The 14,866-nt window shown below is 30.0% G+C and overlaps 2 protein-coding genes across 2 annotated transcripts; one reads left to right on the top strand and one right to left on the bottom strand.

Moving 5' to 3' along the window:
• Positions 1-1,581: 1,581 nt before the first annotated feature.
• Positions 1,582-5,061, bottom strand: LOC149876680 (uncharacterized). Its single transcript, XM_090075134.1, has 5 exons — positions 4,890-5,061; positions 3,415-3,498; positions 2,898-2,975; positions 2,241-2,324; positions 1,582-1,723 (listed from the first exon to the last, which is right to left on the bottom strand). Exons 1-5 carry the CDS (start codon positions 4,905-4,907, stop codon positions 1,613-1,615), a joined length of 375 nt encoding a protein of 124 aa, XP_089931260.1. The 5' UTR covers positions 4,908-5,061; the 3' UTR covers positions 1,582-1,612.
• A 7,296-nt stretch (positions 5,062-12,357) lies between these two features.
• On the top strand, positions 12,358-13,037 carry LOC149876679 (uncharacterized). The gene is made up of 2 exons (XM_090075108.1): positions 12,358-12,421; positions 12,505-13,037. The coding sequence occupies exons 1-2, from the start codon at positions 12,358-12,360 to the stop codon at positions 13,035-13,037; spliced, it is 597 nt and encodes a 198-aa protein (XP_089931234.1).
• Positions 13,038-14,866: the final 1,829 nt, after the last annotated feature.

The following is a 14,866-nucleotide window of genomic DNA, read 5'->3' as shown; positions in this document are numbered from 1 at the left end:
CTGACTTAAAGAGCAAAATCAACAGAACTTTATATTCATTTGAAGGCTTTACATGTTTAATAAACCGTCACATAAATTTATTGCATTCTATGTCTGTAACCCAGCTACTTCTATTACCTACTCCAATACAGTCCGGTGGACCATTGTTAACAAAATAATCTTTGTAACTTTTGCGAGGAAACACACATTGGTGGCACTGTATTTCCTGAGGCAGATACAACAGTCATCAATGTGACATTAGTGCCTCTTTCCCCAGAATGTCATAGAATTAACATTTCGCTTACCCTTTGCAGCCACAATTTTACTAGGTCTTACCACTGTAGATACACCAGTTTCATCAACGTTCCATATTAGTGAAGCACTGAATTTGTATATATCCATAACTTTACCTTATTTATCATAAAACACTTTTACATTTTCAGTATTAAATGATGTTGCTCTACCAAGGCCAGTTGCTTCTGCTTTCCTATCAGATAATTTAGGGTTTCTTTGTAAAAAACTAGTCATCCACTCTTTACCAGACATCTTATTTTCAGTTCAAGATTCTGGTATTTTTATTTTGTATTGTACAGCACACTCATAGACAAAACAACGTACATCTTTAGGAGTAAATCCATAAAATATAGATGCCATTTGCAATAACTAATTTTTTAAGGAGCTTTCTTGCTCTTGGGAAAATATCATTCTAGGTTTTTGAATAACAAATGGATTTGTTATTCAACGCAAAAACAGAATGACTCTTGGGCGGCTTTGCGCCGCCCAAGTGTCATTCTGTTTTTGCGTTGCCAGCGTCTGTTGGCTAAATACAACTGTAGACTCCGCGCAAGCTTTTTCACCGCAAAAAATGTATAGAGCCACACCGAAGGCTAAATTCGACTTTAAGGTCGAAGGTTAAAATCGACCCTAGAGCTTTGAAAACGACGTCACGAAATTTTCAAGAAATCATCGAAGAAAATTACAGCAGCCTGATGCGACTCTTAGTACTAACTCTACAAATCTTAGTACGTTAAGCATTCCAGTCGAGAGATCAGACGTTTTTTCGTCACCTAAGAGACCGGCCGATGCGTTTGCGACGCTGCGGAAAGAAAGAAGATGGCAAACCACAGGGTTGTTACCGTAACAAACCTTCGTGAGTACCTCCGTCTCGAGTGGCTTTTGGGGAAACGTTTGTTTTAAACTCAAAGGGATGGTTGTTAAAGCTCACAAACGCCTGGTTAACGATTTTCTAACGGCAGAGACCGTGTTTACAATGGATACAGACCGATTAACTGAGCCCAAAGCGCAAGATCTATCAAAAAACTCCTCTATGTCGATGGAACAAGACGACTAAACACGTGCATCTAAAGGCACTTTACAATTAAAGGACGCCGCTCGTGGGCCCCCTTAACCCTAACCCTTACCCTAATCCTAACCCTAACCCTAACCCTAACCCTAACCCTAACCCTAACCTTAACCCTAACCCTAACCCTAACCCTAATCCCTATTCCACAAAACAATGAATAATATGGAATATTTTAATAAAGTTTTTCACAATGTCTAACAATATGTTAGAGAAAAAACCTCATTTCAAACTTAAACTCGTCAATAAAATAAAAAGTCTGTTTGCCTAATATTAACATTTATTTAGTATATTTTGCTCGATAAATATCCTTTCTTCATAAAGTCGAGTGCAACTTTCGCAATAATCATTTACTTTGAAGTCCGTCAATAAGCATATTATGCACTAAAATATTTTTTTTATTGAGAATAAATAAAAGAGAATGAAATTTATTATGTAACTTAAAAAAATTAATAACTTAAAAAGAAATTTTAAAAAAAAATAACTGGAGGAAGCACTTTGTTTTAACAGAATATTAAAAGAAACTACGAAAAAATCTCTAATAATATGTTATAAATGAGTTGCAGCAAGCATATTATGTTCGCAAATATAGACAAGATTCCTACAATTAGTATTTACCAAAAGTAATTCCTTTTTGATCTGTTTTAAATCCAGCTCGGTTTTTAAAATCAATTAGTTTTCAACATATTTGTCGTTATTAAATTTAAGCTTAGTAGAAGCGTTAAAACAAACAAAAATTTTATTTTTCTTTTTTTCTAAACTAATATATTTTTATATTATCAATACACAAAATATGCTGTGAAAATGCAATTATTTGAAGAAAACAAAATATGCAAAAACCTTTACCCAATTTAAAATAAGATTTCAGATTATATTGATAACTTTTCATTAATTTTCTTACCATACAACTTGGCAATTTTTTGAGGCATGTTTCACAGAAAATGGAAAGGTTTTTCGGCAAGTTGTCGCAGTGTTTCCACATACACTAAGCAAGCAAATATAAATCAATAATAATATAATTAATAGACACCTTAGAAACTGAACAATCTTCTTACTTGAGGTGATGATATATCAAATGGTCAAATTAATAAAAATTAATATATATAAAGAAATGTATCGTTTATAAAAAAATTATGTATACAACAGTATATAATTGTATGTGTATATATATATATATATATATATATATATATATATATATATATATATATATATATATATATATATATTCATAAGTGGGCGCTTATATTTTAGCTTCGTATTGTTATCATTATTTTCATTTTAGTTAAATATAATAATAGCCTGATTTACAATAATGCAGACATTTTTAAATAAAAAAACTTAAAACAAACAATTCTAAACAGTAGCTGCAAAATAAATTTACTCCGAAAGAATTTGGTTATGAGAAAAAGGTAAACTTTAATCACGTATTTTTGAACGATTGCTTTGCCACCAATAATTGCCTTTTAGCATTTGCTTTTACACGAAGCAAATGCTTCTTAGAAATTGCTTTCATTACTTTACTTACCAAATTTGAAACGTTTATTATTTTACTTACAACATTTTTGGAAATGTTCTGGTCTGCTTTACAGAAAACTGATAGGATGTCCGAATATTCTCGGCAGCAATTAATACACTAAGGAAACAAATATAATGCAATAATATATTATATGTATATGTATGTATATATATATATATATATATATATATATATATATATATATATATATATATATATATATATATATATATATATATATATGTATAAACATTGTTGGGCGTTTATATTTTATCTTCTTGTTGTTACTATTATACTCATTTTAGTTAAAATTATTATTTGCCTGGCAGGCGATAAAACAGCCATTTAAAAAAAAATAAGAAAATAAAAATAAACAACTTTTATTCGTAGCCGTTAAAGACATTTACTCCGTAGCCAAAGCATTTGCTTAAGAGTAATAGGTAAACTTAAGTCATGTATTTTTGAACAATTGCTTTTCCACAAGCATTTGCTTTTAAGCATTTGCTTTTACTTAAAGCAATTGCGTCTTAGTTATAGTTTTTATTTTTTTTCTTACCTTACGCCTCTCCAAACGCAGCAAGTGTTCATCACAGAAAAATGAACCGTCGTATAAATCAACCCCGCAGCCTTTTAAAATACACTATACAAGAAAATATAAAACAATGATAATATAATTAATAGAATCCTTTGTAACTAAACAAATTTCATACTTGAGGTAATTATATATAAAATGATCTAATCAATAAAAATGATAAATATATATATATAAATATATGTATACTATATATAAATATACTTATATAATTATATGCAATTATATTTATTTCTTACATATTTATATACATATAAAAATATATATATATATGTATATATACATGTTTATATATATATATATATATATATATATATATATATATATATATATATATATGTATATATATATAATATATATAATATACACTTACATATATATATATATATATATATATATATATATCACGCTAGACAAAGGATAAGGAATATAAAAATACATTATTGATACTTGATATATAAATGCTTTGAATTTTTGTAGATATAATATAATAGGAGTATATTTATTTAGGAAAATAAAATCATATAATAATAGAGAAACGTTTTTGGAATTGTTTGTCTATTATTAGATTTTTAAAATCTGTATAAGAGTTACTTTTATTACGCGTATTTAGAAAAAACGCTAGTCATGTCAGTTAAATGGACATTATACTCCTAGTTTTTCTTGATTTTTCTGAATGTTTCTTCCATTGCTCAAAAATTTTTCGTTTTTTTCATACATCTTACTTCGACGAGTCTCTCCAGTTTTTGCTATTTTAATGATCTGCCAATTAACTTTGTATGACAAGGTTATAAAAACTTCAACATTATAATTATTAAAAAACACTGCTTAATTTTAAAATTTTTTTTTTTTCTTTAAAAGGTATAAAAGTAGAAAAGGAATCTTGTTAAACTAAAAAGTCTCTGACTTTAAACATTCTATGTATATGATTCTAATAATTTTTTATATTCGTGTGGTTGGCAGTGCATTCCAAAGATCTAAAAGAGATTTATTAGTATCTTAAATCACTACTTTAATAAACGGAAAGCATGTTGCTATGTTTTGATTTTCAATTTTCAACAATGTAATAGTACTCGTTTATTAAAGATAAAGTGTTTTCACTTTATAGCAAAAGTAACTTGTAGCAAAAATAGTTGCTGCAAGCTGTAGTATTAGCAAATATATAGCAAACAAGATGCAGCAGGTTTTGCATGGTAGATAAACGAAATAAATAACAAGTCGGTGCCAAATTGCTGATACTCATGTTACTCATTAATTAAACGGTTGTTGATCGGTGGTATTTATACAACTAACATAACATTTGTAATTATTATAAAGTAATTATCATCATACACAGTAAATTTTTAAAAATGGAAACAATATAAAGAAGAAGTGTAATCAATCAAATTAAATATTAAAAAATCAAATTCAATAATGTTTTTAAGTAATTTTTAACTCACTCCTTTAATTTCATTCATTTCCGTTTGATGAGTTTTCAATATCAAGGACCCCTTGTAAATTTAAAAGTTTTAAAAACTAATTGATGATTTCTTCGTTGTTAAATCAACCCACACTAACTAAAAAAGTGGCTTCTGGGAACGCGGCCTTTGTTTCATAATCATGTGAAATTTTTGTGATGCTTTCTATGAAACGAAAATATTTATTAAATAAAAAATAATCGTGTTAAGTAGCGGATTATCTATTTCAAAACCTTTCGCGTCGCCTAATTTCACAGTGGTATTTACAAATAATATCAAATTTTGTAAACATAGTAAAAATCAAGTTACATTAGTGCAGTTATGGGCATTTTTTTTCGGTTTTTGCTTTACAATTTTATTAAGGTTTTTGCTTTACAATTTTATGTTGAAGAAAAAAGCTGAATAGACAAAATTTTTAAATGTTCACAATCATAGAGCCTTTTAAAATATAATACGCATTGTTTTTTACAATGTGAGTATTCTTATTATAGCAACATTATTAAAAACGTAAATTTATAAAAAATCTGAAAATAAATTCATTAATTACTAAAATTAAAAAAAATAAAAAATAAAAGATATGACAAATCAAGATTAGGCGTAATCGTTAAATGAAAATAAAATAAAACAAAAAATCTTTTCTGATAAAGTTAAATCTTTTTCATATACTGTTTGGATATGGCCATAGTTATTATGGACCTTGTAATGCCGATCTATTTAACTTAAAGCATTTTTTAATGAACTTTTCAATGCCACTACTTTCTTCATTGAGGTGTGGTCAACAATGCAGTTGATTGTTAAACTTAGTTATTCATTTTTTAAATGAGTAACTGTTATTTGAAAAATTAGTTTACTTTTATAAAGAAAACTTTTAAAAGTACTTTTAAAAGTAATTTTTTTTTTCGAGTAACAGTTTCTCATTTAAAAAGTTTAACTTAAGTAATAATGTTTTACACGTTTAATAATTTAAGTTAATAAAAGGAAATTTTATCACACAAACCCAGTAACTGCAATTATCTTCTTGTCAAAAATCTATTAGGAGCGTAACAAATTTTCTTCTCTACTGGTATACACAAAACATGAATAACTCTCCGATAACAAAATCAGACAAATGAAATGCCTCGAACAGCTTTTTAAAAATTATAATATGTTGCATAAATGAAAAAAAAAAGATTAAAGAAGTTTATTCTTCAATCTAATTTTATTCTTGAAACATCTTCTTACAATCTCCTTGAACCATATTCAACAACCATAGCATTTAGCTTTTCACCGTGATGGACGTTTTTCTCAGAAACAACGAACCTTTTCAGTATCTTGTTTAAGTTTTTATGCACTGCCTTAGATGTTTTTTCTGATGCAATACCGAGCGGGATTTTCTGCCTATCGAGATACTCCTCGAGATGGAACCTGATTATTTGAAACTTCCATCCAAGTGAAATCTTTATTGGGAACACATCATAAACATACAGTGGTGGCCAAAAGTCTTGGAACAACATATTTTATGTTCTGATAAATTTTTATACTAAAAGTATTAGATTCTTAGAATATGATAACTTAGAATATAAATACTTAGACCTTATTTATTTTTTTATTTATTTTACTGTTATCGTTTATTATTTTTAGTATAAAAATTTATCAGAACATGAAATATGTTGTTCCAAGACTTTTGGCCACCACTGTATACTTTTAAGTGAAGAATGGACTCCATAAACTTGTCTATTTTTTCTTTGTAGTATATATCAAGTTTCATCCCAAAGCAGTATTTTGCTTTTAAATCAAACAAAATATAGCCAAATGTTACCTTGCTAAAAATAATGTTATTAACACATTCGTGTCTCCTAATTTTATTTAGACTGGTAGGTCAATAGTCCCCTATCTGTACTAACTGTTTTAAAAAACGTTCGAAGAAGTGATTAAAAAAATTTAAAAAGCAATGAAGTAACTTCTTAAAACCTCCTCAAGGTATCAATACATTCCAGATATTCAATTGGAGAATAAAGTTTCATTTAGTCCAATGAATTTAACAGCTTAGCAAAGTTAGGTCAATCAAAACCACCCTCATTATAGTCTTGCCTGATAACCGTTTTCTTTTCAAGGTGGTGGAAATATCTCATCCAACAGACATGTATAAGTAACATTTTTATAAAATTGCATCTGTATACGAAGTTTGTTACCAAATTGGTAGTGTTGTAGTGGTAGAACGCTCGCTTCATGAGCGAGAGATTCCGAGCTCAATTATCATCACTTCCATGGTAGTACCGCACTCAACTTGTTACTCCACGCAGCGGCCTTGTTCGTCAAGGTTTGTGTTTCGGAGTTAAAGAGTTTAGAGAGAGTTACAACCACAAGTAGTCTCATCATCTGTAGTGGCCAGCTTGTCCTTGGGGAGATGAATTGTAAAAAAACTTAAAAAAATTAAAATGATCATTGACTTTATATTTTTTATTTTTTGTTGAGCAGTTCGCTATATTAAATAAATTAAAAAAAGCGGCTGTTGTGGTTATGAAAAACTATACACGTCTTTTATATTAATTACTTCAATTTTTTTAAATTTGAATTTATTTTTTTTCAATTAACATTGATGTTGAGTTTTGTATTTAAACTTCTATTATTCAGCGTGGTTGTTGTTAAAAACAAAAAAATATTAATGAAAGTTTATTCTGGAAATGACAATTGGATTAATTGTTGTTTAGAATTGACTAAATGAAATTATTTCTTTCCAGACTACAATTTTATTAATAGCTATTAATAAATAAACAATAAAAAAGAATTACTTTTCAATTTTGTTAGTGGTTTGTTTCCACCAGGGCCGACCAGGATCATTCGGAATGGGCGGTGAAGTGGTAACCCCCTACAAGCTGTTATTTATGCATTTGAGTTAGCACCTTTGTACATTAGCGATTCATTTGGCTTTTGTTGAGTTATAGTTGGCAAATGTCAAATATTGTGGATCTTTTTTGTGTGGTGGGTCTAGTTGGCCAAAAACAAAAAGACAAAACCCCCTTCCCCACCATGAGAGACCTCTTCGGAGTGGCCCTGACAACGACCATGCTGAATAAGAGAAACGAAAAGCGGCAGCATAGCTACAAATATGCCCCTTTTCTTGACGTTAAACTTTTATTTGGGTCATAAACCTACTTCCTCCCAACAAAAGCCTTTTTAAAGCTTTTTTGCAAAAAATCTTTTTTTCTTATAAAGTAATAAGCCCCAACTTTGAAGGAAAACAAAATATTAGAGAAAATAAGTAAAAGTTTGCTCCGCTGCAAGAGAAACAAATTTAACATGCATTTTCATCGGTAGCTCACAAATTCTGTCAAAATTAAGTAAAATCTAAGTAGAGTCTGAAAGATAAAGTAAGATAAAAAAAAAAAAAAAAGAGATTCAAACGGTGCAGTTCTCCAGCTGGCCCTCTAAACAATTTAAACATGTTCGTTTATTCTATTAACTAAAATGCTAAAACTTTTAGAGGTCTAGCTAGTCTGGAACGCAATGAAAAGTCAATCGCAAGGTTCCTGGACAACTGATAGCCGACAAACAACATGTGAAGTCAAATTAGCATTTGAAAAAAAGTTTATTCTAAGGTTGTTAGGGTGTCCACAGCCTATAGTAGATGGTTGAACAGCTTTCCTTACTATCTATTTTTAAATAACTTACATATGATAAAACACAATAAATAATTATATCTGATAAACCCTTACGCTCCTTTGTTTATATAAGTTATATCAGATTGATTAAATGACAAATACATTTTTGAAAACTGTTTTAGCAATCGATGTCCTTGCGGATACCCAAAATATTATACTGTGACATATTACCATAACAAAAGACTTGATTGTAAAAGCAAATAAAAAGTAATAAACCTGGAGAAAAGCGCGCTCTAATGAACAATGACTTGATTAGCTCAGAAATTATGCCTTTGTTCCCACCCCACGTCCACCCGCCAAAGTTACATTATGGCCACTAACCTATTTCTGTTAACCAAAAAAAAAAAAAAAAAGAAATGATTTTTTTTTTTTTTAATTTTTTTATAATTCACCTTCCCAAAGCCGAGGAGGCCACTACAAATGAGAAGGCTACTTGTAGTTATAACTCTCTCTCAACTCTATAACTCAAAAACACGAACCTTAACGAATGAGGCCGCTGCGCATAGAAACAAGTTTAGCGCGGTACCACCATGGAAGTGGTGGGAATTAAACTCGGAACCTCTCGCTTATGAAGCGAGCGCTCTATCACTTTACCACTTTACCACTACCGCATTTAGTAGCCCCTATTACCACTAATGCGGCAGGGAGCCTGTAACTACACTACCGGTATTCACGCATGTTATATATTTCTCCCTAATTATAATAGAACTACCCTTTATGATATCCGTGAAAATAAAGTCCTTTTCCAATGCTCTACCGAAAACACTGCACAATTGCATTGAGTATTATCTGAAGTATTATCCAGAAGTGCCCTCAAATAGGCAATTGATTTGAATACGTTACATTCCTCAAAAATTACGTTAAATCGACATGAAAAGATCGTTTATTGAGATAGGAAATAATGTAAATTATATTTTCCTTCCTTACTTTTTTCTTAGAAACTTTATACTTAAAGTATGAAATTTCAAAGAAAAAATTTACTTTCGTTTGTACTTGTAAATAACCATTTTTTTCAAATTATTTATATTTAAGCTGTTTTTCTAATTAGTTACTTTTACACGTAAAAGTAATTTGTTGTTATGATGTAGTTCTATTTTATTTTGTAAAATAAGTATTAAATTTTTGTAATTTTTTTACAAAATTAAAACCAAAATTACTTTTCAAAGTATATTACTTTATGCGACTTTTTATTAAAAAAAAATTAGATTGGCAAGTAAAAGTAAAAATGCAAACAACTTTTACATTTAAAAGCAAACTACTTTTTCGAGTAACAGTATCTCATTTAAAAAATCGAACTTAAGTACTAAAGTTTTACAAGTTAAATAATTTAAGTAAATAAAATAAAATAGTTTTAAATGTAAGAAAATTATATACTTTTATATGAGTTATGTAAAACAGTTTACGCTTACAAGTAATTCAGGTTTTACATTAAAATAAGTAAAAGTGCCGTTCCTACTTGAATGTATAAAAACGTCTTTTTTTCACACAAACGCTGATTTTAAAAACTTTTAACAAAAAAATTAAAAGCACCTAGTTTGTTTAATTCTTTTTTGTAAAACTTGTTACTATTATTATATTTTATACATTTAATCACATACAGCTTTTGATTTTATACTACTTTAAACTTTATTTAAGACGTATATTGAAAGCAGTTGTTTGTAACTGAAATGTATATCCTAATAAAGTATTCATTTAAAAAAAAAAGCTTTTATAAAACCAAAAGAATTATTTAAACTAGTTCTTTTCCATTTACTCAGTATTTCAAGTGTTTATAAACTCAGATGAAACAAAACATAAATATAAGTGACAAAGTAATAATAAACATCTTTAAATCACAGTGTAAAAAATGCTTTATATTATACTTTTTGTTATTTGTTACCGGTTTTGTCTGGATTTTCTTGATTAGATTTTTATTATAAGAGTTTTATTACAGTTATATTTTAATTAGTTAACACGATAATACAACGAAGAGAGCATCCTTCTCACTTATTGTCTTAAAAATTTATTATAGCAAGATTTTTTTACATGGCGGCCGATGCAAAAAAAAGAAACGAAAGCTGAACAAAGAACATTGCCAGAAGAAAAACAAAAGTTTTGTTTACATTTGATTTGGTGTAAGATTTGAATTGTGTCAACAAGCGAGCTGGTAGGAAATAATATTGTTTTGTTGATTGAAAGTAGATTTGTTGTTGTATACATATTTTTTTATTGCTCATTGTGAGTATTGTGTGTAAGAGCGAGTGAGAAATTGTATAGAGACCGTAGAGTGGTATTAGATTATAAGTTATGGCTGCAATATTAGAAAGGAAGATAGCTAAAAGAAAGACATTAAGAAGTACATTTTAAAAGAATGCTTTAAAAATTAGTCAGGCTTTGGAAGACCCTGACACCTCATAGTCTGTGTGTATAGCTTTGAAAAATAGTTTGAGTGACTCTTATACCAATTTAAATAACATTGACGAAGAAATAATTAATATACTTGACCCTAATGAGGTTGAGGAGGATGTTCTAGCGAGTGTTGAAATAACTGATCCATTTCACAATATACTTTCTAAAATAAATCTTACGTTAAAATCTGTAAAATTAGATTTGGAAAATAATTTCGAACAGAGTTTTAAAAATAAAATTAATTGTAGAATGCCAAAAATTGAACTTCCAATTTTTAAGGGTAATTTCCTAGAATGGCAAACATTCTGGGATCAATTTAATGTTGCCATACATAATAATGATGACCTAAATGATATTGACCGTTTCTATTATTTAAAAAAATACTTAGGAGGCCAAGCATTGACTACTATATAAGGTTTTACCTTTTCGTCAGGAAATTGTAGAGAAGCAGTTTGTTTATTGACTGAACGATGTGGTAACCCAAAAACTTTAATCTCTGCACACATGGATTCATTATTAAAACTTGTAAAAGTGAAAAATAGTGATAATGTTAATGGGTTAAGAAAACTTTATAACGATATAGAGGCAAATGTTTGAAATTTAAAATCATTAAAAGTTGAAACTAACGCATATGGAAGCCTTTTGATTGCAATTTTAAAAGAAAAATTACCAGATGACTTGATTCTTTTATTTTCAAGGAAATTTGGTGGGGAGGTTTAGACAATAGATTTATTGCTAAAATATTTTCGAAAGGAATTAAATGCAATAGAGTGTTGCTCAACGAATAATAGAAATGTTGAAAACAGAAAAGTTAATAGTCAGTCTTTCACAAGTGCAGGATTATATTCACAAAACATTTATCAGAACTCTAAGAATAATTATTAAAAAGTTTTTCCAAAATCATTTGATAGAGATTATCAAAACAAAAGAAAAAATAGTTATCCTTGTGTATACTGTTCAGAAGATCACAAGCCATTGGGAATGTAAAAAGGTAACAAATTTCTCAATCAGAAAAGACATTTTATAAAAGCAAGGTAGATGTTTTAATTGTCGTAGAACAAATTATATATTCAAGAATTATCAAGTTAGGGTAAGGAAATTATATTTGTAGTAAATGCAAATCTTTGTGTGAAAAAGAAAACACTTGGGCATGCGACACAAAACATTTCCCAGCAAACTATCTTGTTGCAAACAGCTAAGGCAAACATCAGTGCAGTTTCAGAAAATAAATCTTTAAAGGCAAGAATCCTATTTGATAGTGGAAGCCAACGGTCTTATATAAGTGAAAATATTCAAAAACGATTAAACTTAAAAGCTATTAGAAAAGAGAAAACTATAATAAAAAGATTTGGGAAAGAAATTGAACAAACATTAAAATTATTGGATGTTGTTCATTTAAATATTCAGATCATAGCGTTTATATGGAAGCATTATGCGCACCTATTATTTGCAGTCCTCTGCAAAGACAAAATGTGTCATTAGCCGGTAATAAATTTAACAAATATCTAAATTCTCATTTGCTGATCATGACGATGGATCTCTTGATTTTTATGTTGATATTTTAGTAGGTATTGATTTTTATCATAGTTTTATTTCTGGAAGAATAATTAGAAGTCCAATAGGTGGTCTAGTAGCTAGTGAATCAGTCTTAGGGTGGGTATTAAGTGGTTCTATTCCACTAAAACACAATACAAAGACATTTCTCTGTAGTCATTCTATGCATTGTGAGGTTGAGAGTGAAATAGATGAGATTAGGCAAGATCTAAATAAATATTGGTCTGCTGAGTCCATAGAATATCCTAAGAATTATGTGATGCATCAGTTTGAAAAAGATCTCAAACATAATGGAGAACGATATGTAACAAAGTTACTTTTTAAAACTGACCATGATCTTTTACCTGATAACTATCATATTCGTAAAAAACGTCTGGCCAATTTAAAAATAAGATTAAATATTAAACAATTGGTTATAGAGTATTATCAAATTCTTGTAGAATATGAAAAGAATAGTATAATAGAAAGAGTTATTGATTCTGATATATTTAAGGAACCAGGGTGTGTGCATTATTTGCCTCCAAGGCCTGTCATTCGTAAAGATTAGGGTACTGCAAAAATTAGAGCTGTTTTTGATGCACCATGTTCGACAACAGGACCGTCTTTAAATGATTGCTTATATTCAGGTCCGAATTTACTATCTAAAGTATTTGATATTTTACTAATATTTAGGTTTAATGCTATAGGGATAATTGCTGGTATAAAACAAGCATTCTTGAACATTGAAATCTCTTCTGAACACAGAGATTACTTAAGGTTCTTGTGGTACGAGAGAATATCTGATAAGGGTTAGGGCCCACGAGGGGCGTCCTTCAATTGTAAAGTGCCTTTAGATGCACATGTCTAGTCGTCTCGTTGCATCGACCTAGAGGAGTTTTTCGATAGGTCTTGCGCTTTGGGCTCAGTTAATCGATCTGTATCCATTGTAAACACGGTCTCTGCCGTTAGAAAATCGTTAACCAGGCGTTTGTGAGCTTTAACAACCATTCCTTTGAGTTTAAAACGAACGTTTCCCCGAAAGCCACTCGAGATGGAGGTTTTCACGGAGGTTTGTTACGGTAACAACCCTGTGGTTTGCCATCTTCTTTCTTTCCGCAGCGTCGCAAACGGATCGGCCGGTCTGTTTGGTGACGAAAAAACGTCTGATCTCTCGACTGGAATGCTTAACGTACTAAGATTAGTAGAGTTAGTACTAAGAGTTGCATCTGGCCGCCGTAATTTTCTTCGATGATTTCTTGAAAATTTCGTGACGTCGTTTTCAAAGCTTTAGGGTCGATTTTAACCTTCGACCTTAAAGTCGATTTTAGCCTTCGGTGTGGCTCTGTACAACTTTTGCGGTGAAAAAGCTTGCGCGGAGTCTACAGTTGTATTTAGCCGACAGACGCTGGCAACGCAGAAACAGAATGACTCTTGGGCGGCGCAAACCGAGCGTTCAGCAAATTTCTAGCATTTTACGTCAAAGCGGACAATCTGCACGACAAATAAAGCTAACTTTCTCGTTGCAACAGTTAGTCACTGGACGTTGGACGAGTGTGTACAGCTGTTTTGCATCAAAAATTGACCGGCGGCCGGATGCGACTCTTCTTTTCACTCGAAAATCAGAACCTGGCCAGAATGCTTCATGTAGTGATTTCTCGAAACAACAAAAGCTTATAAACGCTTAGAATGCACATTCGAAAGAAGAAAATCCGTTTAAAAATGATTTCTTTTAGTTTGATGAGACTACGCAGTTAAAATATACCTTGAAAACACACCAGCTAAATAAAACCTAAAACAAACAGCTTCGCTGTACTGCTGCCTAATATGTTAACGGATTGCCAGGAACAACCTTGGTCTGTAATGAATGAGTTCGTTTTTCCATTCGAACTCATTCATTACAGACATGCACGACACCACCATCGATGATACTTAAACAGAAAATGAATATGCAAAACAGAACCACTGAATTGCAAAACATAATAACGGACAGCTAGGAAAAAGCATGGTGCTGAGTAAGCTTCTTCAATCCAATCAAGGAATCAAGCATCACACTTTCGGCAATGGTGCACGCGCAAATCAGCAAACTACGATACTTAATAATTAGTTCAACTTTTCATTCAAGGAATTAAGCATCTAAGATCTGAAAAATTAAAAGAAGAGCTCTTTGTTAGAAGTTTTTATTTTTATTTTTCCCCAATTTCTGTTTTTTTCTCTTTTCTTTTCTTTTTTTTTTTTAAATGATGGTTTTTTCTTCTTTTATCTATTTATTTTGATTAACTTTATATGACAGGCGCATTAGGTCGTGTCTGAAACTAACTCTGAAATATTATTTAACGCTTTAAATTTTAATAAATATTTGAACATAAGAAAATCCTTTTCGTAACGTTAAAATGTAAT

This window comes from Hydra viridissima, unplaced genomic scaffold (assembly GCF_058129835.1).
Source record: "Hydra viridissima isolate aposymbiotic clone 2 unplaced genomic scaffold, HvirCarnegie_v1 scaffold_18, whole genome shotgun sequence".
In the NCBI taxonomy this organism is placed as follows: Eukaryota; Metazoa; Cnidaria; class Hydrozoa; order Anthoathecata; family Hydridae; genus Hydra; species Hydra viridissima.
The sequence above is the reverse complement of the archived record's forward strand: the minus strand, read 5'-3'. Positions and strand labels throughout refer to the sequence as shown.

Coding starts and splice junctions, on each gene's coding strand:
- LOC149876680 (XM_090075134.1), bottom strand. Junction 2,325..2,897: donor AGAACATTTCCAAAAATGTT/GTAAGTAAAATA, acceptor TTGCTTGCTTAG/TGTATGTGGAAACACTGCGA. Junction 1,724..2,240: donor AAAAATTGCCAAGTTGTATG/GTAAGAAAATTA, acceptor AAAATATTTTAG/TGCATAATATGCTTATTGAC.
- LOC149876679 (XM_090075108.1), top strand. CDS start 12,358: ATGGAAGCATTATGCGCACCTATTATTTGCAGTCCTCTGCAAAGACAA. Junction 12,422..12,504: donor ACAAAATGTGTCATTAGCCG/GTAATAAATTTA, acceptor ATATTTTAGTAG/GTATTGATTTTTATCATAGT.